Source organism: Aythya fuligula, chromosome 14 (genome assembly GCF_009819795.1).
Source record: "Aythya fuligula isolate bAytFul2 chromosome 14, bAytFul2.pri, whole genome shotgun sequence".
NCBI lineage: Eukaryota > Metazoa > Chordata > Aves > Anseriformes > Anatidae > Aythya > Aythya fuligula.
In genome coordinates, this window is record NC_045572.1 from 11,274,285 (window position 1) to 11,300,783 (window position 26,499).

At 45.4% G+C, this 26,499-nt stretch overlaps 2 protein-coding genes across 2 annotated transcripts; both read left to right on the forward strand.

Moving 5' to 3' along the window:
- The first annotated feature begins 1,188 nt into the window (after positions 1-1,188).
- LOC116494751 (double-headed protease inhibitor, submandibular gland-like) lies at positions 1,189-5,754 on the forward strand. Its single transcript, XM_032196809.1, has 8 exons — positions 1,189-1,529; positions 2,053-2,075; positions 2,660-2,784; positions 3,051-3,096; positions 4,016-4,143; positions 4,245-4,290; positions 4,981-5,111; positions 5,577-5,754. The coding sequence occupies exons 1-8, from the start codon at positions 1,472-1,474 to the stop codon at positions 5,620-5,622; spliced, it is 603 nt and encodes a 200-aa protein (XP_032052700.1). The 5' UTR covers positions 1,189-1,471; the 3' UTR covers positions 5,623-5,754.
- Positions 5,755-8,933: 3,179 nt separating this feature from the next.
- On the forward strand, positions 8,934-12,846 carry LOC116495015 (serine protease inhibitor Kazal-type 6-like). Its single transcript, XM_032197187.1, has 4 exons — positions 8,934-8,991; positions 11,043-11,068; positions 11,896-12,008; positions 12,793-12,846. The coding sequence occupies exons 1-4, from the start codon at positions 8,934-8,936 to the stop codon at positions 12,836-12,838; spliced, it is 243 nt and encodes an 80-aa protein (XP_032053078.1). The 3' UTR covers positions 12,839-12,846.
- The last annotated feature ends 13,653 nt before the right edge of the window (positions 12,847-26,499 follow it).

Consider the following 26,499-nt stretch of genomic DNA (forward strand, 5'->3'; position numbering starts at 1 on the left):
CTGGAGAAAAATCAATATTAATGCTTCTGTGATTACTGCTTGCCTTCCAAATATGCTTATGATCAGTTCAAGAAATTTGACAGTCACGTCACTCAGGATGCTAAGAATACAACAGAAACAGCTTTTAAATGAACCCTTCAACTCTTGATATTTGTGAATGAGATCCAAAGAACATTACTCATTTATTTTTCAGGAAAATGATTTCATTGACACGAACAGGCCAAAGCCTGCAAGCTCTATTTTGTGATTGCGGTTCCCTTGCACTTTCAGCTACATTTTTATGATTTTATGTGCCCATGCCAAGACTTGAACATCTCCCAGGATAATAAGAAAAACAATTCTGATTTTCTATTTAAAACCGAGGCTGCTTTTAAGCCACGTGCATGTATCAGGCTTCTAAAACATAAATGTGTTCTGTCCCTCACTTCCTTTTGTGACTGACTATATTCAACTCATGAAGTATTTTATGCAATATTTGTTTTGTCATAAATCTATGACAGAGTTGAAAAAAACCTTCAATAGAACCTTTATTCTTCACTTAGCTGAATGTCATGTTTTAGGGAAGATGACACTCTCTATTTAATGCCATGTAAAGAGAAGAGAAGGGGGGGAATGTATGGACTCACCTTCTGTTTTCGGTTGCTGCAATTTTTTATGAATGACTGTGGTAATGAGACCATTTCACCTGCACAGAATGCCACTTGCTTGTCATTAAGAGGAAACAATGTCCAGGTTTAAGGCTCATTGTTTCTTAATCAGGTTCATGCTGATTGTCAACAGATGAATAATTCTTCCTTGTACATAGACATGTCTCAAACTTCTGGAGTTTTAGGTCATGTTTTCCTGTTGTGTTGATTCTTTCTATCCCATTAGTGAGAGATCCAGTGTACCAGGAAAATACAGAAGAGACTATGGAGACGTTCACTGTGCAGCATCTTCAAAAGACACTGATGCCTGCCAAACCCCGGATTTTATTTCTGTAAAAGCTGAGGGTGTCCCACGCTGCCGTCTCATCACTCTGCTGTACTGCGCAAGTCTCCCAGAGCCCAAATACTGCGTAGTGTATGTAACATGGTGTGCACTAGTTCAAACACTTCCAACAAATTAGCTTTTTTGCTTTGCCAACTTCCATATGTAATTTCACAACATCTAGTGTTGAGACAGTGCTCTTGTTTGGACAGTACAAATCACTCATTGTACAGCAGGGCGCCTTTGTTAACAAGCTGGGTGTAGCTCACATTTTTGTTTAATTCTTCTGGGCATTTCTCTAACAAACAAGTATTCTTTAGGGCTCAACTTAATAATCAATACAGTTTTGTTAGTTTACAGAGCAGATAATTACTTTATGGGATGACTTTACAAGGTCAGGGAGATGTACTTATATAGTCTGGAGCATGAAGGCAGAGAAACATCTCTATAGAACTCAACAGCAACAGATTTGCAAGTAACAGACTACACAACCTTTCCCACCATGAAGATGACAAGAGCTGCTGCCCTTCTTGGGCTACTGTTTCTTGTCTGCTTTTCTGGTAAGTTGTTTTTATTATAGTCTCTCCTTATATCTCTAGTCATCCTGAACTCTATATAGTTCAGGATGCCTTAATACATGTATATATGTATCCAAAAGAGAGCTTAGCTTACTGAAGAAGTGATGATTTAGTAATGCTCTCTTTAGTAAACTCTCTTTTAATGAACTTTATCCATGTGCAAACATTACTACAGGTCTAGTAGGATGCCTCTGTCTGATTTAAACTTATTAGACTTAGCCGGGATAATAGTGCTGCAAAAGGAGAAAAGTTTATATCCTATTCCTTCTTTAGCAAGTCAAAGCTTGTACTTTCACCAGTAATTGATTATTATTACTATTATTATTTTTAATCATAGGATATAACTTCTTGTTTACTTGGACTGGATAAAACATTTACAAAACAAGTAATTCTCAGTAGTAAGAAAGTGTATTTAGTTACTCTGTTGGGAAATTAATAATGCAGAGAAATTTTAATCAAGGACACTGTAACACTTTTACATTTTATAATCTCCTTTTTTTGGTAGATATTGTTTCTGGTCAACGATGGGTGAGTAGTAGATCTTCTCTGTCATTTAGTCTTGATTTCTAAGTGTAGATGAATAATTCATACTCACGCTGTATCCCAGGGGAGTCTTGAGGAAGAATAAAAGAAAATGGAGAGAGTCAGGAAGGAAGAAGAAAAAGTTCTCCCAAGAATTATACCACTTCTTTTCCCCCAAAATAAGAAAATATCTTTGTCAGAGAAAGACACCTTATCAGACTGGTGATAAAAGATGGTAATTAATAATGCAGAGTGAGAGCCAGCATGGCACAGAGGGCCAGCAGGAAATCTATACAACTTTTGAATAACTGCCTAAATATCTTCCCTGTCCTGATTCCCTGAGAAGTGATCATTTTTGTCAGTCATGCACATCTACAGTGCTGAATGTCTTAATGGTGAAAATGTGTTTACGCATACTGTAGGAAACGATATATTTTCTTCTTTCCCTTCACCATGGAGGAATGACAAAGGGGAAAAAAAAAAAAAATTAAAATGAGCACCTGTAGCATCCCTGTGCTTAGAAAACATGATGAACATGAGCAGATCCTTCCCTCCCCTTGGAGAAACTGCACATCTGTCCTTTTTAACAGGCCTCCTGCAGCGTGTACAGGATGGCGGATAGGAGCAATCTCGCCTGTCCCAGGGACTTCCAGCCTGTCTGTGGCACCGATAATGTGACGTACCCCAATGAGTGCTCGCTCTGCAGAGAAATCTTGTGAGTACAAGATCACCTGATTGCCCATAATGATGGTTCAGGTAGCAGATGAAAGCCTTTTGAATTGTGACTAATCGTGGGGTGGACGGGATTTTTCATAAGTTTCAGTCTTCCCTAGTGCGCAGGATCTCGTCAGTCTGTGTCTCTTCCGTGTCAAAACTCCTAAGTTTGATTAATTACTGGGGCTTTACGAGTGGAGAGACTTAATGAGTGAGATGACTACGTGGCATCAACAGGTTAATCTTTCCTTTCCTTCTCTCTCCTAGTCGTAACAGAGTGATTGACAAAAAGCATGACGGAAGATGTATAAAGGTAAGGGCTAAGATTGACTCTTAAGATATCCTAAGATACTCTAAAATAAAACTTCAAAACTGCTAAAATTTTTATGAAAATGAAGAATTTCAGATCTTCACTTTTTTTTTTTTATTTCCATTTTGAAAAATGCAAATCTGCTTCAACTGTGAATTTTGAAATGTAATCTTATGCCTAACACCTGACGGAAAAACAGAAGCTTTTGATTTCAATAACACTTCAGCATTGTCAAAACATTTCCATTTAGATCTAGAAAAAAGTTTGTTGAAACTCAGAAATTCCCAGAGGAAGTCGGGATTTTGACTAAATGATAATTTGTAACAGGAAAAAAAAAAAAAGATTCTATCAAAACATCTATCATAAGATTTGTTTATCAATATATAGAGCTACCATAAAGTGGAGAACTGGCTCTATTTTTAGATTAGTGAGATAATGTAAAGAAACACTCCGGCTGAGCAATTTACCATAATGCTACAATTTTCATTTCAGTACACTCAGAGTAATTACAGGAACACTGAGGTGAGCCTAAACTCCACTTTCAACTGGGGCAGACGTTTCACAGCAGAAGTTGCTGCCACCTAAGGCACATTAGGCACAGATCCTGTGTGACTGTGTTCAGGGTGGAAATCCCCAAGATGATACTGATGAAGCCCATTTGAGGACAGGAGAAAAAAAACAAACAAACAAAAAACAAACAAACAACAACAACAACAAAATAGATACTGCAGGATCTGCCACAGCCATGTCCTCAGAGGCAGAACTTCACCTGCTTGTGCTCCCTCAACCTCATGCTGTCGGGCTGGAAGCTCAGTTCCCATAAATCTCTGTTCCCCATGAGCATGGGAAGAAGGGGAAATATCTCTTGCACCATGCACCGTTACACAGGAGTGATTAAAATGCTGATCTATGCCTGTTTCAGGTTGATTGCACCGGCTACATGAGAACGACAGGTGGTAGGGAGTCGTTCTGCACCCAGCAATACAACCCACTGTGTGCCACCAACGGGGTTACCTACAGCAACAAGTGCAGCTTCTGCACGGCAGTGGCGTGAGTGCTGGGCTGGGTGCTGGTGTCAGTATCTGTAGGGTATCTGCTCCTGAAGTGGCTGTGATGTGCTTGTTCATGCTCAATATGTTTTCTTCCCGAAGGAATGGAGAGGACATCGACCTGCTCATGCCTGGAAAATGCCCCAAGGTAAAGCTGAGAAGTTTGCACTGTGAACTCTTGTTGTAATGTGCTACACGATGAAAATTCAGTGAGTCATAACAACGTAAGAGAAATGCCTGCACTCTGCTGGCGTATTTGGCCTGGAAATAGGATTTGAGGAAAACAGCTGAAGTATGCCAGGGTCAAAGGAACAAAACCCACATCTCCAAGGTGCAGTCTCCACCTGCACAGCTTCTGACCTGGGAACAGAGCTGCCAGATGATGCTGAAACCTTGATTCACTGGGAGAAGAGAAGTGCCTGAGGAAGGGGAGCAGACTTAACCCTCCCAGGGGAGGGCAGGGGCTCAGCCAGTGCCAACACCAGCAGCAGATGGCATTCCTCATGTGGGAGAACTTTGTACCATATGCTTTGTGACACCCCACTTTTTAGCAGCCTCATGTTGGGCTGCTGAACCAGAGCAGAGCAACCAGCAGGAGGGCCAGCCTGGAAGTATTGGTGTGGCCATTTCACTGCTCTGAGGGTATTTATTAGATTTCTTTCCCAATTTCCCACTTTGTACCCTGTCAGGTGAGCAGGTTAGGTTTTTCAGAGTTGTTAGAACAACAGTGCCCTGCACCTGAAAAATGTTTTTATGCTTTGCCATATTGTAAACATTAAATAGACATAAAGCAGACATAGGAAAATATGGGGAACAAAAGCTTCACAATGTGTTGCAGTTCCGTAACACACGGATCGACTGCAGTGGATTCAAGAGCACCGATGTCTACTGCACCGCTGAGTATATGCCCCTCTGTGGCTCTGACGGCAGAACATATGGAAACAAATGCCACTTCTGCATTGCAGTTCTGTAAGTACGGCGCTCAGCACACAACCAGGAAAACACTGCTGTGCCCAAGCCCCAGCGCTCCCGTTAGCCCCTCAGTAAATCCATCTCCGCTCCCTGTCCCTCTCCTGACGCTCCCTTGCCTGTGCCCCTGCAGGCAATGCAGATCTTAAACACAAGTGAGTCTTCTCCTCCCCTCACAATTAAAGCCAAATTCCCATTCGCAGGCTTGTAGCATTCCTGACTTGCTCCCTGCGAGAGTAATTTAAACCCTAACTGTAGGATGAGTATCCAGAATTACAGGGTTTGTCCCAAATCTCTTTCCTGTGACAAAACATGTAACCTGGGGAATCGGGTGAAACTGTAAGTGAGGGACTCACATGGATAGCATGGAGGGTTGGCTTACATGGGTAAAGTTAGCAACAGCAGTGGCGGGACTATAAAACTACCTTCCACATCTGTAATTCTGGATTCTCTCTTTCTCCTCAGGAAGAGCCGGGGTTCCCTGACCCTCAAGCACCACGGTAAATGCTGAGTGTTGGCACATAACCTTCACCCTTGCCTTTCTCTTACAAAGCCCACAGCTCCAATGTGCTCTTCCCTGCTCCCTGTTGTACGTTGGTTTCTGCTTTGATCCATCAATAAATTAAAACCTGCCACCCTCTTTGCCATGGACTATTTGTTTTCTTCTTCAGGATAGGAGTAATGGTCTTCAGGGTTTTAGGTACTTATCTGTCAGGCAGGAGAAGTTTCGAAATAAACCACAATAAAGACTGAAGTGTAACACCCATCACAGAACAGCCCAAGCCCTCACGAGAGTACGTCACTCCATACCAAACCATCAGAGGAGAAAACAAGCTGCTATAAAATACTACTGCTTTCCCAGGTTCTGTGTTTTACAGCATATAAATGGATTTGTGTTGGACGGACAGAGCCTGGCTTTGTAACAGCACTGAGTCTTGGAGGAACTGGTCCTTTTAGAAGCCTTGGTGTGAGGGAAATGGCCCTGGGGTAGCGTGAATGGGAAACAATGGCCAGCCCTACCTGGGCATGGGGCAGGTCTGGCAGTGCATTAAAAGGAGGAGGCTTATGGCAAAGGGAGGAGACTATCTCATGGGGAAGAAAATTAGGAACTGCTGCTTCCTTGAAGGGTGTGTGCCTCGAGACTGTGGTGATCAGCAGAAAATTGCGGCAAGCTGGGCAAGGCTTTAATGAGCCTAATGAGGAGCAGAGGAGAAACTAGACTGGTCTCAGGTTTTTGGCTTCTTGGAGAAGAGATCTGAAAAGTTGCAATTGGGGTGCTTGAGGCAAAGGAAGGATAAGGGGCCCTTAAGGAAAAAGGTTTTGGATTCTGTAGCCATAGGAAGGAAGAGCCAGAAGAAGTGCTGGTAGCTCCGAGGTGGTTTCTGTCTGGAAAAAAAAAAAAAAGGTGGTATATGGAGATGGTATCTTTGTGGGAGGCTGAAGAGTGCGCTGGAAGAGCAGTGATGTATATGAATGTTCATGACGATGTGCCATCTTTCTGGGTGAGTCAAGGAGTGAGTATGCAAACAGCACAGGCAAAAAGTCCCAAGTGCCCCACTCACACCCCCTTCCCCTTCCTTTCTTCACTTCCAATTCTCTTGATATATACAAAGGCAGTCGCCTGTTAAGGCTGATATTGAGGACAAAATCTGTGAATTCCAAGCTTCTTCTCTAGGCCTCTTTTTACTGAAGTAGGCCATTTCTTGACCTAGAAAGGTTGTAGGCGCTTCCCACCAGAAGACAAGAAGCTGTCTTTCCCTTAATAACAGGCCAGAGCAGTGCCCCATCCTAGGGAGAGGGAAGGAACTTTTACATGATTTTTTTTTTCTATTAGTATAGGCACTATAAACCAAAGCATGCCTGTGTGCCTGCTGGTAAGGAAATACAAACTGGAGAGCCATAAGCTCACTGCTAACCTGCCTATGGGAAAAATACACGTATGAAGAAATGTTCTAAGTAGCTGGTGGATGTGAGCAGGGACCTTCAGCAAAGGACACCGCTTGGCTGTAATGTCTTGTTGGCCAAGGGTTATAGCCTTGGCAGGACAGTATTTCCAACAACAAGATCCTATGGTGAGCGTCCTCCATAATACTTGTTTGTGTTGGAGGAAGCTGGACACTTGTGTAGGAGCTCAAAAGATTTTGGAGAAGCTCAAAGAGAAGCTGCTCTTCTAAAGGGAAATGGAGGGCAAAGAGCAAGTACAGGGTATGTGGCCATATCCCAGGTGGCTTGTGAGCCTCCAGACAAAAAAAAAAAAAAAAAAAAGAGAGAAGTCAGACGGACAGCAGAATTCCCCACCTCCAGCAGCAAGTGGCCTCTTTCGCACGTTATAAAGAAGTGGAAAGAGGGGTAATCAGGATAATCACCTGTTTGCTAATTTAGTCTCTTCCCTTCTTCGGCCCGCTAGGGATTGGTCCCTGTAGTACGTTTTCTAACTAACCCAATCAGTTATGCTGCAGCAAATAAAACGTTTGGGTAGATAAAGAGCTGAGGTATTAGTGCTGGGGTGGTGAGCAGTGGCGTTTGAAGCTAGAAAAGGCAAACAAGTGATTCTGCGAGTGGCAGAACTAAGCGTGATTTTGAACGGTGCTGCGGCTGGCGGGCTTGATAACTAAATTATACGAGAGGCTGCGTTGTGAGCTCACCCTTAATAGACATCTGAGAACTCACCTGTCAGTCACGGTTCCTCTCCTGTGTGGGTTTTATGATGTCTAGCGAGCGGCAAACTAATGCTTTTCCAGATGCAGGGCAGTCATGACATTGCTCTCTTGCAGAAACGCTCCCTTGCCAGATGAAGATGTTAGTGGAATTCTTGGTTGCTAGAAAAATGTATAAAATGCTTTCTTTTTTATTTTTTTTCACTCCTATGCCAAACTTGGTTAGAATTAGTTAGAATTAGTTAAAATTAGAATTTAAAATTTGCTAGGAAAACAAATAAGCAGATTTCTCCATACATGGTACACTGATAACCCTTGTCTCCTTAGGAATGCATACTGAAATTTTAAAAGATTATTCCTATCTGAACAGAAATTTTGCAGACGGTGCAGATGAACACAAATCTTTGCACAGAATCAGCTGGAAATGGAGCTCAGGTCTCCCAGTTCTCCATCAAATTCCCTTAGTTGCCACTTGCCGTGGGAGCAGAGCCCTAGCATATGTTTGCGAATGTGAAAAGCCGGCAAACATTGACAGCTATAGTTTAAATAGTTCAGGGAGGAGAGGCAGCAGTCCTATGTGGGGCTCTCCACAGAGCTATGTCAGTGTCCTTCTCCACCCCAACCCAACAAATTTAGAACCATCCTCAAAAATAGCCAGGGAACAACGTATAATTGGTTTCGCAGACAACACATTCTCATGCTGTGATTTATTTCGTAATGTCTGGTGAGTGTCATCACGCCGCGCTCAAAGCCTTGGAGCTGGCATTCAGTGAGGACCCAGAGAATGAAAATTACCAGCTTCCCCGATGAATCACCGCTTTGAAAATTCACCCTTGTGAGAATCCTGTGACTATTTAGAAGGAAAAAAAAAAATCACAACAGATATTACAGGCCCGAGTCTATCACTCATATAATTAGCCCTTTCTAGGTTTGATGTGGACAGGGCAGCATTCTTAAAGCACCATAAACACGGACAGGACCAATAATGGCTTTAGAAACGAAGTGGAGAAGTTCTCACAATTAAGGTGAGGAATGAGGACAGCTATGGATGGGTGCATAAATACACAGAAAGACAGGTCCGTGAGCACACTGTGGGCTCTGGGGCTGAGACAACACATCCCGAACAGGTTGCTTGCCGTGGACTAAAGAGCTAGCTGCCTGCAGCATGAAGGCAACAGGCACCTTAGTGCTTCTCAGCCTGCTGCTTCTGTCTTTCTTCTCGGGTAAGTTATCCTTCCTGTAGCCTAGAAAGAAACTTTCCTGACAAGAGCAAACTTCAGAGAACCTTGATCACCAGATGACGGGCTTGAAGATAAAGCTGAGCAAGTAGAAAATATCTGCGGGACTTGCTCACTCGTGTCACATATTTCCACTCCCTGTGTGCCTCCGCAGTGAATAACACAGTGGAGGTGTCACCAGGAGACAGAATGAGCAAATTGTAAGCGGCTCTTTCAGCAAATGTACCAAAGCAGAGTGTAATTACGAGTTTTGGTACAAATGTTCGCTGGAGAGTTTTGCTGAACCAGTTAGAGAATAAACTCACACCTCAGGGTCATCAGCTCCTGTTTTGATCCTAAGCATCTTGGTATTTGGTGTTTTCCTTAGAGATGTGGAAACGTAATTAGATGAAAGTTTCAGCTTCCAAATACATTGCAGAGAAAAGCTTGAAAATTAAATTCAAATGTCCTCGAGGAGCCAGAACAAAGAGGGCAAATTAAAACGATCCAGCATTTATTTATCTTGAGATTTACACGTCTCTCTGATGATCTGGGGAAAATGACTGATGGTTTTTGAATGTATAGGGCACACCAGTGCCATCAATTGCTTGTGTCCAGCTGACCCAGATCTGGAAGGCTTGTGGTGGCAGTTATGGAAGACTGTGCAGACCAAGAATTATTTATACTTGTTTTTCTGTGAATAATTTGAATAAAGAATTCACTGGAGAAAATTGTGGGCTGTGCATGGAGAAAAGAGGTGAATTACTTTGTACGCATTATTCATAATGAAATATTCATCTGTCTCTAATTGAGTCTTAATTGGGTCTGGGTTCCGTCAGAGTGCTGAAGCTTCCTTCCAAGGCCAGGCAGAATAGCAGCAAACTCTGTGATCTCATATGAAATAAGCAGATGTCAAGAGACATCCTCACAAAGTCTTGTGTAGCTGCATGTAATATTTATAAAAACTATCTAATGAGCTATTTTGTAAATAATATGCAGATAGCCATAACGGTGGCTTCCCAAAGCAGCCTAGCCTAACCCAAATGTGACAGATGCACCGGTGGCAGGGATAAAACACCGAGAGGCATGACAGTTAGCAGAGGAATTCAGGTGGGCTGACGGGTACTGGTTTGGCTGTGGGTGGGATTTGCAGCCTGCGTGGCATAGCACAGGGGCCTCCCGCCCTCTCTCCTGGTGCTGAGCAAACTGCTGCAGTGCCCCCAGGCCAAAACCCCAGCTGCCCAGCTTGGTGCTGGCTGTTCGTCCCTCAGTGTCATGCCCCAGCTCCTGCACATCTGCATGCGACCTTCCCCAGGCTCCCTGGCACAGACACCACAGGCTCGCCCGCCCCGTGGCTGTGACTCGAGCTCCGCGCCTGGCTGCGGTCTCTGCAGCGAAGAAGTGCAAAGAGGATGGGCTGATGAGCCTCAAGACCAGAGCCTGCGCTTGCAGCGTGTGTTTCTTCTCTCTCACTGCCTGGCACTGCCTGTTCTGCTCTGGATCACGCCGTGACATCTCTGTGTCTCACTCGGGATGAAGTTGTTCTGGGAACGTCTCGGGGCTGTGCCGTACTGCGGATGGCTGTAAAACTGACCACAGGGTCTCCTTTGCCACCTCCACAGTGGGGTTTTATTAACAGTACCAGCCAGTTTTGTTATTCAGAGGTGCAGGAGCCTAAAAGCCTTACAAGTCAATACAGCTTGAAAATCTCTGCCGAGAGTGGTTCAAATCCGATACGGCAGCCTGCTTCCCCGGCAGTGGCTGCCTGCCAGGGAGATGGGTTTATGTGTCTGCGGTGCAGTTAGCAGCTGAATGACTGATTACATGGTATTTTAGTAACATTTTTTCAAAAAGCAAAATACCGAAAAGCAATTCAGATAATGTATTTCCTACCCCCTCCTCCACCGCACAGGATGGCAGAGCAGGGAAAACCTGGTGTACGTTGCACTGAGCTTTGCAAAAGGATTTCTGACTTTGGTTCAGCTTCTCTCAGAAAATAATGCTGATATGTATAACATCGCTGATTGTTTATTTATTTATTTTTGTTTAAATTCCAGATGTAGCAGCTCAAGACATTGAAGAGGTTAGTGCAGCTCTTTGCTTGTTGAATCTGCATTTTTTTCCTGATTATAGAAGAATGGTTTTGTAACAGATCTTGGTGCGTGGTAAACTGGTTTTGCTGTTAGCTGGGAGTAGGTTGGTCCTTCCAAGATGCTCCAATGCCTCGGGAAATTCCCCATGGTACAGGGGGTGTTATGTGTGGCCACACTAGCAAATAGCCCAGGGAAATGGACAGCTGGTTCAGCAAATGCTTCCCGTGATTCAGTCCAGAGTGCATGCGTGGGGCTGGGTTTGTCTGCAGCACTGCTTCTGTCCACTTTGCTCCCCTGTCCAATCCCCTCGTGTAACAAATGGGATATTCAGAGCTGGTTATTCCCACAAACTAGGCCCATCTAAAGGAGACCTACAGCTTATGGTTTTCCTCTCTCTCCGCCGGGGAGGCAGGGAGCTCCGCGAGCACAAAGCTGCGTGTGGTTGCACAAGGCGCGTGATGCCACTTTGCTGTGAGCTGACTTGGGGCCAACTGCCTGAAAGAGCATCAATGCTGACTCTTCTCCGGCATGCCTAGGCTAATCCACTTGTGTCTTCGGGACGTTAGGGTTTCTCCCACCTGGCTACAGTTTCCCTCCTCAACGACAGGGCAAAAAATTCCCCTGAAAGAGTGCTGCTGCTAGTTCTTGCAGGCCTTTTTCTTCCATGTAATTGGGCCATGTCATCACTGCTTTGTTAGTCCTCTGGGCGGGAAGAGAACTACATTAGTGATCTTGTTTCCTATTTGGAAAGCAAAAGAGAAAGTATGGGAGACCTGAAAAGACTTCTTTGGTTTTATTGTTATTATTCCTTTTGCAGATCTGTAAAGAGTTTGTAAACAGGAGCGTGTACTGCACGAGGGAGTCCAACCCTCACTGTGGCACGGATGGCGTAACGTACGGGAACAAGTGTGCCTTCTGCAAAGCAGTTCTGTAAGTGAAAGCAGAGAGAGTCAAAATGAGAGGTAGAGCTGTCTTGATTTCCATGTCTGTAATGCTGGTCTCCATGGAGGGTGGCCCTGCATCCAGGCTGCTCCTCTTGTACAGACCAGCCCCTGGTCCTCACCAGGAGGAATATTTCCTCCTTGGAACAGAGCTGCATGAATGCAGGTTAATTTTAGATCATTTCTAGGCTTTGTATGATGTTAATTACAATGCAGAGAAACAGCACAGGGTCTGGGAGGTAATTGCACCTGCCTATACCTCCCGCATGGACTAAATCGGTGCACATCTTCCTCTGTGTACCAGAGGCTGAAACTCCCTGTCCACACCTCTGGATGCAGAAAAGAGTCTGGAGGAACACAGGGGGTGAGCTGTGCCACATTATGAGTTGAAAGTTTGAATGGACTTTGTGGAACAAGGCACAAAATCTCAGAGGAAGAACTGGAGAGCCTCTGTTTCCTGTGCTCTGTCTCCTTTTAAAGGAGATGTAATAGGAGTCAGCACCTCTGGACTGAATGGACTTGCAAAACATCAGTTTCTCCTTATCAGTCCTTAACATTTGGTGCACTCTGAAGGCTGCCTTATCCTAGGGGAAATTAGAGAGGAGCAGGGAGAGGAAAAGATGGCTTGATGCTCCCTGTGAGGCCCTGGGGTACTCTAGCATGAACCAGGCAAATGGTCCTGTTCGGGTGGATGAGCTCCCTGTCCCATGCTGCTGTGCTCGTGCTGTCTGTCATATGCTGCTTTCTCTGAGTCTGTCTTGCTCCTTTTACAGGAGGAGTGGAGGGAAAATAAGGTTGAAGCACATGGGGAAATGCTGAGTCCTCACCATCTCTGAGCACCGAACATTGATCCCCCTTCAGCGGCGGTCGCAGGCGCCGGTGCCTGGGCATGGCAGCAGCTTGTCCTTGTCTCCTCCGTCTCTGCTCAATAAAACAAAACTCAGCAGAATTATTTGGCTGGATCTTTTTTTCCATAGCACCCAGGAAAGTGCTTCCATGCAGCCGTGCCAGCACTTAACGTGCGGCTTTGCTGCGCTGAGCTGTTGCATCACACAGGTGGGAGCAGCGATTCCCACGGCCGTGCCCTCCTCCCCGTGCCGCTGTAGCTCCTCGGTTCTGTCCCCCTGACACACAGACACGTGCCTGCTGGGCACTGGGGGTGGCATCATGAACCTTTGCTCTTTGTCAGCATCCATGGGTGTCCTTCTTCTACTTCTTCTTTGTCCTGAGAGGGGACTTTGAGTTGAAAACTGTGAACCCACCAGCATTAGCTTCCTGTTCCAAGTAGCTTCTCATGGTAATAAAATTGTATTTAGAAGAGCACGGATTGTGTAAGTGTCAATAATTAAAAAGAAAGTTCCCTGGAGGAGAAAAGCTGTAGGTTTTCTCTCACCACCTCCAGGATAAACTCCCCCTGAATCACACATGCCCCTTGATTTTTCAGGGACAAGAATTTGTACTTATTTATGGAGGGGAATGCACACAAACTTTACTCCTTTCTTTACTTTTCACACTGCTGCACTCTCTCTTCTTGATGCTGGTTGGAAAACCCTTCTTTGTGCAAACGTGAGAAAATAAATTCTATAGTCTCTTCCCATTCACCGTGTAAAATCCACACAGGGAAATACCTGTGGCATCCCCTTGTTAAAATGTTGGCAGCAGATCAATCAGACACTACTTTCTTAATGTTAAACACTTACCCTTCAAAGGGAGCTTTAGATTTTATCATGAGCCTCAGGGGTCAACATATTTTGCAAGCACCTGGGCGCTGAGCATCTCAGCCTCTGGATGGTGTTTCGGCAGAGCTGGAGTGTTTGCCTCTTGTGCTACAGCGCAGGCTTTGAACTGAGCTGGGGCATAGCGCTCTATAGCTGGGGAGAAAGCCCTTGTTTGGCTCCAAAGTGTTGCTTTAGTAACTCAACAGCAAGACATCCAGAGCATGGGAAGGGCTGAGGGGAGGGAGAAGCGCCTCCTGCACAAGGATGGGTGGTCACCAAGGACACGGCTGGAGGACTGGAAGGACCTTCCTCATCCTTCTCCCTGCCTGGAGCTGGATGACCATGTCCTATCCTGCCTGAGCTATCCTGTGGTCTATACTGGGGCTCTGGAGCAGCACCATAGTCAGGTCACAGGAGCAAAAATGCTTTTTTTAAGATAAAAAAATGATGTTTTAATAAGAGAGGATATGGGACATCTCTATGCCTGAGGTGGCTCTCAGTGACTCCAAAACCTTCACAACATCTCCCCATACCTAATCCTTTTTAATCTGCAGGCTGGAACAACAAGGACAGATCACAAGAGAACAGAAGCTGTGAGACTTCTCTGTTCGATAATCATTCTGTATTTTGCTGTCAGTGCAAATAGTGAATAGAAACACCTCTGCACCCCTACAGAATGAACTACCATCTGCACCACCTCTGCTGGCAGGGTGGAAAAGGGGTCCAAGAAGTGATGAAACTATTTCCCCATGCTGATATGGGTCTACAAGTGCCTGGGGCAGGAGCAGGCACAGCTTGCTGTCCTTTGGTCCATCACAAAGGCACCTGCTGGCTGCAGAGGACAAGCTCGGGGTGAAGACTCAGTTCTTGGGGATTCACAGCGTTGTGCAAACCCAGGTGACATTACGTCCGTACAGAACAGATCTTGGTAATCACCCAGCTACTCATAACTGTAATCACAGAACACAATTGCACCTGGAAGCATAAAGGCAAAGCGATACCGGGAAGTTCCTCCTGACGGCCCCGGCCGTGCGGTTTTGGCACGACTTGCCAAGGGAGGGGAGGGCGCTCACAGCGTGCGTGCCTTTGTCAAGGGGTGTGTGACGTGAGAGCCCTGACAGCTGTTCCCAGCCCTCAGTCCCAGGGTGCCAAAGGTTGCTTTGCTGTAATTTGCTAAAGAGAGGGGCTGTGAGATACCCCACTGACCTGCCTAGAGGAGATTTCCTGGGGGCTGCATTTAACCCTCCATCCTGGAGGTCTTTAAATATTCCTTGGGAGCTTATCCTGCCTTTAGGACTTTCCCAAGGCCTGTCCCTTTCAGGACAGTGCGGTGAGCAGGCGCTGTGCTCCTGCTCCTGCAGGAAAACACCATGCTGCTCAGGGTGTGATGGGTTCAGCAGCTGCCAGAGGGAGCAGAGGGAGCCGGCAGCAGTGGGGTGGGCAGGCAGGTGCCACAGGCCCCCTGGGGACACAGCCCCGGCCTCCACACCAGGCTGATGGTGGTGTCCTCCCCAGGGAGAGGCCAGGAGAGGCAGCACTACATCGAGCAAAGGGTCCCTGCACTGTTTGCTCTCCGTTTTGGAGCATGGCACTTGCTTTCTCTGCAGGATGGTGGGTGCTGGGGACAGAGCAGGGCTGCAGCTGTGGCCGCAGCTGTTCGGGCGGAGCTCACTGCTGTGTCCAGCCTCGGTCCCAGACAAGTACCCAACCAGAAACCAAATGTTCAGCCAGTATTTTTCCTTTGATTTCCTTCCTCCACATTTTAAGATGTGAGATTATTATTTTTTGTTTGTTTTGTGTATTTTTTTTTTCTTGGTTTTATTTGACAGCTTTGAAAGATGAGTGAGTCATGAAACACTTGAGATCTCTCCCCTATTAGATAACACGAGCATCTCTGCATCTCTGCAGCTTTTCCTCTCCCTGGGGAGGGAGGTCCTCGGGCACGGGGCCGAGGCTGGGGTGGGAACTGCCCCAGCACCTCGGTGGCTGCCAAGCCCTGCTGCTCACAGGGGAGCCCCGTGCTCCCTGCACCAGCCCCAGCCCCCTCTGCAGTTAAAATAAGGAAGAATTACATCCTTGCATGGTTGCTCTAGCTGAACGAGAGATGCTGCTGGCAGCTGAGCACCCTGCTGTGATTGGGCTACCCCCGATAGAGGGGAAGGATGCATTTCCATCTCGCAGCTCCGCTCTGCTAGTGGTGCGGCTGATATTTGGTGTGCCCGGGCTCTTGGCCCATTTAACTGGTGTGCTCCACCGCTCCCTCCTCCTCCCAAGCACGGGCACGTGGCCCCGTCACAACTCAGTCAAATCCTTTGTCCTACTTCTTTCTTTGACATTCACAGCGTTTGATGAGGCTTTTTGAGCTGCCATGGTCAATTTGAGGATGACGGTGCTGGCTGCAGGGTTCCCAGAGCTGGGTTGGGGAGGGAGCTCTGGACTCAGTCGTCCTTCCAGTTCACCCTCTTCTCCCCATGAGGAGGCAATTCGGATCAAGATAGGTCGGAAGGGACTTTGGGAAGTCTCTAATCCAGCCTCCTGTTATGGCAGGGTCAGTTCTGAGGTTAGAGCAGGTTGTTCAGGGCTTTATCCTGTCTAACCTTGAAACCCTCCAAGGGTGGAGAACACAAGATCTCCCTGGGCTTGGTCCCAGGGTTTGGTTGTCATCACGGTGAGGAAATTTTTCCTTGTCATGTCTCCATTCTGAGCCTCTTTCCTTTCAACTGCCTCTTGTCCCCCAGCCCTGCACCACTGAGGAACCTGGCTCCGTGTTCTCGGTACACGCCTCGCAGGGATGGGTATGGGCCATACCACCCCCAAAATGTTCTTCTCACCACCCAGCCCACCACCCTCAGCCTCTTCTCACAGGGGCTCCAAGCCACCAGTAGTAACAGTGGCTCTCCACTGAGCTTACTCCCATTTTTCATCATCTGTCTTGTGTCAAGTGAGGACAAAACTGGAGGGAAGGCTGAGTTATGGGGCCAGGAGAAATAATTGCTCAGGAGATGGGGGGAGAACTGTACTGTAGGGGACTGAAAACACGTAGGTGGTGACAACTGCAAGGAGCAGCATGAAGGGGTCAGTGTCCATGGGGCAACAAGGGGCCAAACCTTCAACAGGATCATCTCTGGGGTTACTGGATGGAGCAGGGCTCTGGCAGAGCCCCAGCCCAGACCTGAAAGATAAGTTCAAAGCTGAGCTTCTGCTGGTGTTGCCCTGACTGACCTAAGGCCAGAGCCGAGGAGCAGCGCTAGTGGCAGGGCTTTGGTCCCAGCTCGGGCGGCGAGGCTTTCCCACGGAGGTGAGAAACGTGGTGGTGCTGCGTCATGGGGTGCTTCCCCTTCTGAGCTGAAATTGCTCAATTAATTGGGAGTGAACAGAGATGCTGGTATTGTGGCAAGGGCTGACTGAAGCGGCTCTGGCTTTCTTCACCAAAAAAAAAATAAAATAAAAAAATCCCTTTGTGCCTTTCTCTGGGAGGGTGGCTTCTGTGGAGTCACCTGTGATAAAAGCATCGGCTGCTCTGCTGCCCAGGCCCTGCCCTGCAAACACGGGGATTTTTGTCATCTAGCCATACCGGAATTCTTATCCACAGCCACATCCAGCAAGCAGGCGCTCGAAATGATGCTGTCCTATTAAGAAAGAGCTGAAAGAGACTTCAAAAAGCTTCCGGAGCCGCTTCCCAGCCCCACGCGGGGACTGCTCTGCCCAGGGCATCCCCACTAAGAGGCTGCAGCCGGTGGAGCCCGGCTCGTTCCCGGCTGCCGGGCTCCCTCTCGTGGCTGCTGGGCGCACCAGTGTCCCCCCTGCACCTTCCTGGGGTCCTCATGCTGGGCAGAGGGGTGGCCGGACCCCAGGTGGGAGCTTGCTTAAAACGGGAGGGGCCGACAGCCGAGCTGTGCGAGAACTGCAGCAGATTTATTCAGCCACAGAGACTCAGAACTTTGTTTTACTGCACCAGGCAGCTGCTCTTTTCAGGATGGGTTCCTATTTTGCTGAGCACAACAGTTGCTCTTGGTGAATTATGCAGCTTGGTGCAGGGAGGCATGGCACTGAGCTGTCCTGGCAGACTGCTGCCTGCCTTGGCTCTCCCTCCTGGCGGTCCTTTGGCCCCTCTCTGGAGGCTGCTGTTGGAATAGGGTGCTCTGACTGGGTTTCCTGGGCCCCTGCAGAGTTTGTTGCCTCTTGTCAAAGAGCTGAGGGACAGAATGTGGTCTCAGAAGGTCTCCTTGATGTTAAAATAATATGGCGATAATCAATGACTTGCTCGGCCTGAGATGGTTCAGCCTGCTGTCTTCAGCCTGCTCCCCCAGGGCATCGCTCACCTCTACTGCAGGCATTGGAGAAAAAAAAAGTCAGATGCAGCTGAAATTAGCAGGAGTTTGAAGCTTTGGTGTGGGGAATATATATCGGTTCTGCTGTTGCTGGTTGCAGGTGATGAGATTTGCCATAAGCAGTGGGACCCCAGGTGTGACACCTGCTCCACTTTTCACTAAATCCATCTGAGGCTTGGGCTCTGAAGCTCTTTCTCTCTGCGGCAAATGAGACCATCACTTCATACCTTTGTATGGGAGCAGTCCTGGCATCGTGCAGTGCTAGTGTTCGCTGCACCGGCAGGATCCCAGCACCCTGCTGCTGATGGTGCCCAGCTCTTTGCTGGTGCTACAGGGTCCTGCCAGCCCTGTAGCATCACCCAGGGCTTGGTGGCATCTCTCCAAGGCCTGGAGAGATGCTGCTGCTGCTCCTGGTGTCATCAGGGGGAGGCTGCAGTACCAGCAATGGGCACCGGGTGCTGCCGCAGACTGCGGCACCGGGCTGCTGCGGGCTCGGGCAGGGGCATTGGACAGGTGAGGCTAAAGGTTGAGGAAACCCAAAGGTTTCCTAAAGTTGTGTGAGAGCTCACAGCGTTGTTTTGCAATGGATTAAAACCGACGCTCTGTTTTCAGCCCTCCTGCTGGCCTTTGTTTGGGTGGGCTTTGTGTCTTTGGCATAAGGGGTGCTGTACCCCCCTTCTAGGGCTTTTTTTTCTGGGTGAAAAACAAATGAAAACAGTCTTTAGCAAGTGCATGTGCTTGTTTCCCCACTGGCACCCCTGGCAAGTAGCAGGGACCCTCCACAGCAAAGAGTAGTGGTGAGTGTCCTGCAATGTGCAGTCCATGTTCTGCTTTGGAGTTTGATCTTTACAGTGATTTAGTGGGAAAATATATTATGGAGGAAAAAATAATGAATTTCCTTTCTGGAAAGTGGAGTTCAGCATAGGGCAGGAATAAAGGAGAATGCAAGGAGCTGATAAAGACACCCCATGGTGGGGAGACCTGCTGATGTGGGTGTACAGGACCTCCCTTGGGGTGGAAAAGCTATAAATTGGCTAAACCTCTAAACCTGGTGGGAGAAAGAACTGGCATAGCTGCACATACCTTCATGCTGCTGACATGTTTCTGTTTACCAGATAGGGGAACCTTGATTCTTCTTGCATAAAGCTAAATTCAGGAAGCTGTCTCCTGTGGGGTGGTGGTGAAGGCTAGCTGAGCCAACCTGTGTGCTTGTAGGTAGCTCGTTCAGCTTTCACCAGTCAAACCTTGCCTCTGCTTGAGAGCAGATCGATGCTGTTGGGACAGAAGGCATGACAAGGTGCAACTAGAGATGAGCCTTAAACCCTCAGCTCTTAGCAGATGGATAGTCCTTGGTGCTGGTACTGTGTTAATGAGAATGAAGTGAAAGGCACCTCAGCTTCCCTGCCTTCACATGGCTCTGTCACTGCTGTGTTGGTGGTGGAAATATGAGAACTGAAAAGCATAGTGGGGTCTTCCTGCTCAAAAAAGGGGAGTTTAAGACATGTATGGGGTCAATGGGAAGAGTGTCTGGGGCAGACGAGCAGACTAGTGACAGTGTGGATTGGGGGTGGGATACATTTCCAACCTTGCCCTGTTGCTTTCAGGGTCCTTCTGTGCTGTCTTGAGAAAGTCCTGTTGTGCACATGTTTCATTCCCACTTGGGAGCAGGGGAAACAGCACTGATCTGTGGGTGAAGGGACAGTTTGGGTAACTACACCTGCTGCTGCAAGGCCCTTGCTGTAGGGTGTGGAAGGCTGTGACACTGGCTGCATGACCAGCCTGCCTGGTGTTGTCACTGCAAGGAAAGATAAGGTCACTGCACTGCCTCCCACCCCTGCAAAGCTGGTGTGATCCTGCCTCTGTGTGCTAATTGGCTCTGGCAGGAGCTTTATCTCAAAAGCTCTTGTCTGTTTTCCTTCACAGACCTGCTTTACTTCAGTGTTTGTTCTGTGCCTGGCCCAAGGCCTCTGCTCAACCCTCTGCAACAGCAGCAAGGCAGGAGGAGCTGTAAAAAGCTCAAGTGATTCTGGTGAAAGATCAGCTAGTGCTGGAAGCTCTGCCCTTAAGTCTCCATTTGCCCTGCTTGCTGCCTAAATAGTCTGATAATGGTGCTGTTGTTGGTCTTCGGCTTGATTCAGGTTTCTTTGAGTGACTTCTCTTTCCACGGTTTCTGGAAGCATGCCCTCTGCTTGACTCTGAGTCATGCTCTGTGGATTTGTAATTATCTGTGTTGCCTACATATCCATTAAGGGATTTTATATGTTAATCTCACAAGATGTATTGCTCATTTTGGTGCTTTCATCTGTGAGCTCTGCCAGCAGTGTGCTGGGCTAGCTGCAGGGCAAGCAGAGGTGAGGACGGGCACTGCCCCTGACTCACTGCCTCCGCTCTTCTCTGACCCCAGAGCAGTTCCTGGCACCAGGAAGATGCTTCCAGATCGGCACTGAGCCCTGGGGCTCTCAGCATTGGCACTTTGGCTCCGCATCCTGCACCTCTGAGAGTATTGAGTGGTTCTGCATTAGCAAAGTAAGTTTAACTGGGAGGGTATTTTAGAGCATATCAAAGGTTTAAAACAGACAAATGTGTTAATGTTGTCAGGGATTACTGTGGTGTGAGTAATAAACCATGAGTTCAGTTTTATCAGCTGCAACAGTACCATGTGGATGGTGCATAAATTCAGTTCCATAAAGCCATGCGCTGTATAGTTTATTGGTGGCAGAACGTACCTGAACTTGCTCAGTTTTCATATGTCTACATATCATATATCTAAAGCAAGCATTTTTTTCAGGGAGGTGTCTAATACTTCTTAGTGAACCAACCAGACCAGTTGTATCAGGCTAAGGGGGAAAAAAACTTGAGTTGACTCAAACTTCTTAAATTTTAGGATTACTTTAAAGCAGAAATGCACCTTCAGATAAAATCAAGATACTTTATTTTGTACAAGGCAATACTTTCTAATTATTTGCCTGTTTTCTTCCAGCTTCAATTCAAAATGAAGCAGTGTAGTAGCTTCTAAATGTTTGTCCTAACTCATTTATTGTTCACTAGGGAGTGGGCGTACTGCTCAGATCTAGTTACAAACCTACAAACCCACCTTTATCTGAAGCTCAGAATTTTTCTTTTCAAGTGCTAGACGCAAATCCTTTATTTCTTAATATGTTGCTATTTGATATAGAAAAAGGCTTTACTACACAGCTGTTACGTCTAGACACATCTGCAAGGGACTAACCAGATTTTAAAACAGCTATTGCTTTATCATTTTCATCTCCAAGGCAATTTTAATACACTTTCAAAAAATGTGTTCAGTTTGGTCCTGCTTCAAGCAATATCCATCATTAGGACAGCAGAGAGACCCAAAAGTCACACTGGCATCAGCTGTGCTTTTGGCAAGTGCTTGAAATTCTCCTTGTGCTTGCAGTTCTCACTACTCACAAATGCAGACTGAATATAGAAAGGAAGGTAAAGAGCTGGTAAACATTGAGAAAAAAAAATAAAAAATTCTAGAGCCCTCTCAGTTTTTCCTAGGAAGCATTTTATCTTGTGATTTTGTTAAAAACTTGCTAAATTTATTCTTTCTGTACTACTGCTTGTTCTTCCAACATGTCTCAAACCTGAGGAAAACACCTGAGGAATGGTCTGGTGTTTACCCAAAGGAGCTACTAGCTTGTAACATGAATAATGTACAAAGAAAATCAATGCACTCTGTCATGACAATACCACAACACACTGCCTCCTGTGGAGCACTTAGAGTCCACCGTGTCAGTAATACACAGATTAAGACATCCATAAGCTTTTAAGAAATGAGGGAGAAATCCTAGAGCACAAAAAAAGAAAAAAGTTGGAGGTTTTGTAAGTGTTACTGAGAACATGCTCAGAAACATAACTCTGGGTGTCAGTCAAAACTGGGCTTGTTTGATTTTTATTCATCTGTGGACATTCCCCCAATACTAGACAGATTTTCAGAACAGCCACTTGCCTACATATCAGTCACTTCTGCCAGACTGTCAGACTTTAGTCTCTGTTTAGAGGAAGCATGATGGATCCAACTCAAAATCCAGGGATTCTTTTTTTTCAATGAATAGAACAAAGTTCTAGCTCTGACATGAAAATCCCAGTTAAATCTGAAGGTTGAGGTGTTTGGCTCAAGTGTTTATACTGAACCATGACTTCCCTGGTGCTCTGATCCAGGGTTTGACTTATCTCCTTTTTGAGAGGACAGTAGTGGAGAACAAAGTTTTGACTGTTAAATGTCAAATGCACCACAGGTGAAGATATGTAGTCACTAAAATCTGATGTAGTAACCTTGGTGTTTCATAACACAGAAGCCAAAATCTTCCAGGGAAGCTGAAATGGAGGGGAGGAGGAGATGTCACCCAGCTGCGGTGACTGGTGCAGGCTCTGCTCCAGGTCACCCAGCTCCCTTGCATGCAGCAGCCACAGCTGACACTGGGCCCTGAAAGTGAAATGGCTGCTCTTTTTTTTTTTTATATACAAACACCTTGAAAAAAGTGTGTGAGCAGAATGGATGTGCAATTCCAATTAGACAGTTGAAAGGGGGGAAAAAAAAACTTTAAATCAAGTGTTAATGATGCACTTTCCTTTGCTGTGCCCACCACCCCACCCATAGTGCTAAAAGCATTATGCAATTTGAGAACAAGCTCCCTTTGACTTGTACCCATTATTTCTTAACAGAAGATGAATTGGTGGGAAAAACTGTTTGCTAGGAGAGACATGGAAATTAATGACATGGCATTGTATGTGTCTGTGTGTGGTAAGGAAAAGTGCCAAGCTCTTCACAGACTCCTGAGAATAAAATGAGCAGTATCAAAGAATCTCCTGAGCTGTAAGCATTTCATAAATATGCATAAATAAAGAAGTTTGGGATGTTTGAGAAAGCTCATCAGTGTATAAATAGTTCATTTTGAAGTCCTGTTATACAACACCATCAGAAAAGGGCTGATGTCTGAGTGGTACGGTTGAGGCCTCTTGTGTTCATCAGGAATCCAAAAGATAATTTAGGATTTTAGTAGAGGAGATCTTGAGTGGATAATGTGTCTGGGCAATAAAGGTCCAAGGTATGCAGTAGGCAGTGTAGTCTGGGACTCAAACGGTGCTGTAAGCCATGACAGTCACTTGTCACCCTTCTCTCCAAAAACCTAACTGAAATTACTCTTTTCTAGCTATAAGGCAGTTCTTTCAGACCTTTTAGTAGCTTATATGTAAAACACGTCCTAAGTACATAGCCCTTTTAGAGTGTGGGTGTCAGTACTTTGGCTACTTGTGTCTGTCACAAAATGTCACTAATATTACCTATACAAGAAACTCATTGTCTTCTGTGGGAGAGATCAATATTTTTCTCTTCTAGTCCCACACTTTCTCCCTCACATCACCTTTTTCACTCCAATCTTTCTCCATCAGTCTCTCAGCCACCTTAATCCGGGTGCAGTGGTGGCCCACTAATTTAGGGTAGCGTCTGTAATGACTGCTGCAGTGATGATAGAGGAATGTCAAAGGTTTCTGCCCTCTGACACCTCTTCATCCAGCACTTCTGTTTTTTTAAACAACCTTAATGAATCAGGGAACTGTGCACTTCTTGCTCTCTGAAACAGTTTTTACCTAGGCTTCATTTTATTGGAAGAAAGGAAGTATTCAGCACTTCTCACATCAGTCTTAAATACATCCTGAAGAGACAGAGTGGAAAATTGTCTTAAACCCTTTGGCATCCACTTGCTGTCAGTTGCATGTCAAGTCAGGAATAAAAATTGGCAACTAGCTGTAAATTTCACAGTCATGCAGCAGGATTTGTGGAGTTGAATTTGCAGTTCAGTTCTTGGCTTCAGCTGTCACTGTGTACCTCCAGTGATGAGCATTCATGCCACAGTGAGATATTAGACTTGTCAGATATCCAGAGCTTACAGAAATAACTTCATTTTTAAATGGACTGTCTCTTTTGGTATGAATAATCAAACAGAACACCATGCAAAATACTTGACATGTACTGGGAGTCCAGTACAGTCTGACATATGAAAATATTTGGAATACCTCAGACTAGTCCATTTATTGCTTCTACAAAGTTTCACATAACAGTAAGAAGAGCTCTGTAATTAAGTTACACTCTTCTTCTCTTTGATCATTTTAATGCTCTTTTGTTTAACAGATTGTGAAAAACATTGATCAAATACATCTCAGGGAGCTTAATATAGGCTAAATGGAAACTAAAATTAAGGGAGAACAGGGCTTTAAACTTTTGGTGTTGATGGTTATTGCCAAGGCTTTGGAAATATGCCCTATTGAAATGGAGAGACAGAATGTCAGCAGAGGTGTTTTCCTCTGAACCTATGAGCATAAAACATTTTTGTTGCTAATGAGAAAAGTATCTTAACAGCTATGTTAAATTTTGGTTGTTTGGCACCACAGATGATGTTCTATAGTCTAGGCACAACCTAGAGAAGTCCCGTAGTACAGACACAAGAGCTGTGCTGCTTCGGCTGAAGTCCCACCTGGTCCCCAGCAGTGGCTAAAGGAGTTCTGTAGGCCTGGCTGCTGCATGTGTGCTACCCGATTTCATAGGCACCTGTAATTTGTGTTAAGGCATATTACGGCTTCCTAGCCTATATCCTTTAGCACCTAACTATGGACTTTTTGTTCAACAAGTTGTCCATTTCCTTTCTAAACCTGCTGATACCACCTGCCTCAACTGGGAATGTTGGCAACAAATTCCAGATCATTACCTGTCACTCTTAGCAGTTTTAAGCCACTCTCCTATTCATTTGGGTAAGCCCTTGCTCTAGTACTGTGAGACTTGGTGAATGTTAGTTTTGTGCTCTCCTTATTTACGGCTTTGTAGTTTTATATACCTCCATCAAGCCAAGTAAATTGCTGCAGCATTTTCCAAAGACAGCCAGTGAAATACACAGGCTTCTTTTGCAAAGCTATTCAAATTGCAAGACCAGTTTTCAAACATAAAATATGATAAGGAAAACAATATCAGTCATAAAAGACAAAATGACTTGTCAGCAACCGTTATGAGTTACCACTACATCCAGACCATTCTCATATATTCCAGTTCAGTTTATAAGATATTTGAAAGGGGATTGCACATCTGTTTCAGATTAGCAAGTACTTTGAAATTCTGGGATGAAATCCTGGTGTTACTGAAATCAGAAACTGAGATTCTTTTTTTAAAGTTACTTGTATAAAGCGAAAGAAAGGCGCACAACTTATTCACTATAAAACTTCTGTTTGTAGACCACCTTTGAGCAAAAAGATATGGGCACATGTTTAAATACATTCCTTTGGTTCTGTTTTCTCCATCTGGCTGACTCAGAGTGTTCTAGAGGTAATTCGGACACAATGCCTTGACATTCTTTAACTAGAAAGATATTCTAGTACTATGTATATCAATCCTATATCTCAAAATTGATACTACTGCAGCCTATGTAAAATCCATGTAAAAGTTCCCTGTTCAAATCCCATGGAGTGTATCTACCCTGGAAGTACATGGGTGAGTCAGCCTTCTAGTTCAGAAATTGGCTCTAGGAGACAAAACTTGAGAAATTCATCCTCTGTACTTACCTAAAACAAAGATTTTTATGCATCAGAGTTCAGGTTTACCAGTTTAAAACACAGCTTGAGTTGGCACTAAACCACAAAGAGCAGCAGATAAGAAACTGTATATTTTCTGACAGGTCACTGAGCTGGAGCCTAACATGCTCATCTTAACAGCTCATTTGTGTCTGCTGTCCTGACATTCTGACATTTGCTGTCAAGCTTCCTTTCTTGTGCAGCTACATGCTTCACTATTAAATACCACTGCTCTAATCTGCAGTGGCATATACTGCTCTCTTACCAACTAATGCAAAATCAGTGTCTCTGGAGTCTGAAGAACCCCCTCACCTCTTTAAAAAAAAACAAAAAACAACTTCACCCAAGATGAAAATTATCGATGGATTCTCTATTATAGAAAACAAATATTTAAAACAGCACAGGACACAAGTTATGAAAAAAGGTATTTATTATTTACACAACTGCTATAGTTCCTTAAGAACAATATATACCATTTTTATTTGAAAGGGTCAGTCTTCTTTCAAATACATGAACTGCATAATGCACAAGTGTTGGTAATGCCAAATAGCAGTCACATCACACTTCTATAGTGCAGGCATAAGCAGCGCAAGTAAATGATATTTTAAGAACAGTATGGCTGAATATTGTATTTAAACACAGTGTTTGCACTTTGACAAGATTTAGCTAGAAGAGAACAAGGGTTTTGTTCATGCTTTGTTAGGAATGTGACTTTCCTATCTGAGGTTTAAACCCTTTATCTGACATGAGAGTTTTTCAGGCAGACTGCTTTTCAGTTACCAAAAAGAGTGGGTTTCTCTCCCTCAAACTTCAGTCTTCTATTTTCCAGTAAACACTGCTTTATAGT

Excerpts from the sequence above, each read along its gene's own strand:
- LOC116494751 (XM_032196809.1), top strand. The coding sequence starts at position 1,472 with ATGAAGATGACAAGAGCTGCTGCCCTTCTTGGGCTACTGTTTCTTGTC. Across the intron at positions 4,144-4,244 it reads AGCTTCTGCACGGCAGTGGC|GAATGGAGAGGACATCGACC; the intron begins GTGAGTGCTGGG and ends TTCTTCCCGAAG. Across the intron at positions 4,291-4,980 it reads TGCCTGGAAAATGCCCCAAG|TTCCGTAACACACGGATCGA; the intron begins GTAAAGCTGAGA and ends AATGTGTTGCAG.
- LOC116495015 (XM_032197187.1), top strand. The coding sequence starts at position 8,934 with ATGAAGGCAACAGGCACCTTAGTGCTTCTCAGCCTGCTGCTTCTGTCT. Across the intron at positions 11,069-11,895 it reads CAGCTCAAGACATTGAAGAG|ATCTGTAAAGAGTTTGTAAA; the intron begins GTTAGTGCAGCT and ends TTCCTTTTGCAG. Across the intron at positions 12,009-12,792 it reads GCCTTCTGCAAAGCAGTTCT|GAGGAGTGGAGGGAAAATAA; the intron begins GTAAGTGAAAGC and ends CTCCTTTTACAG.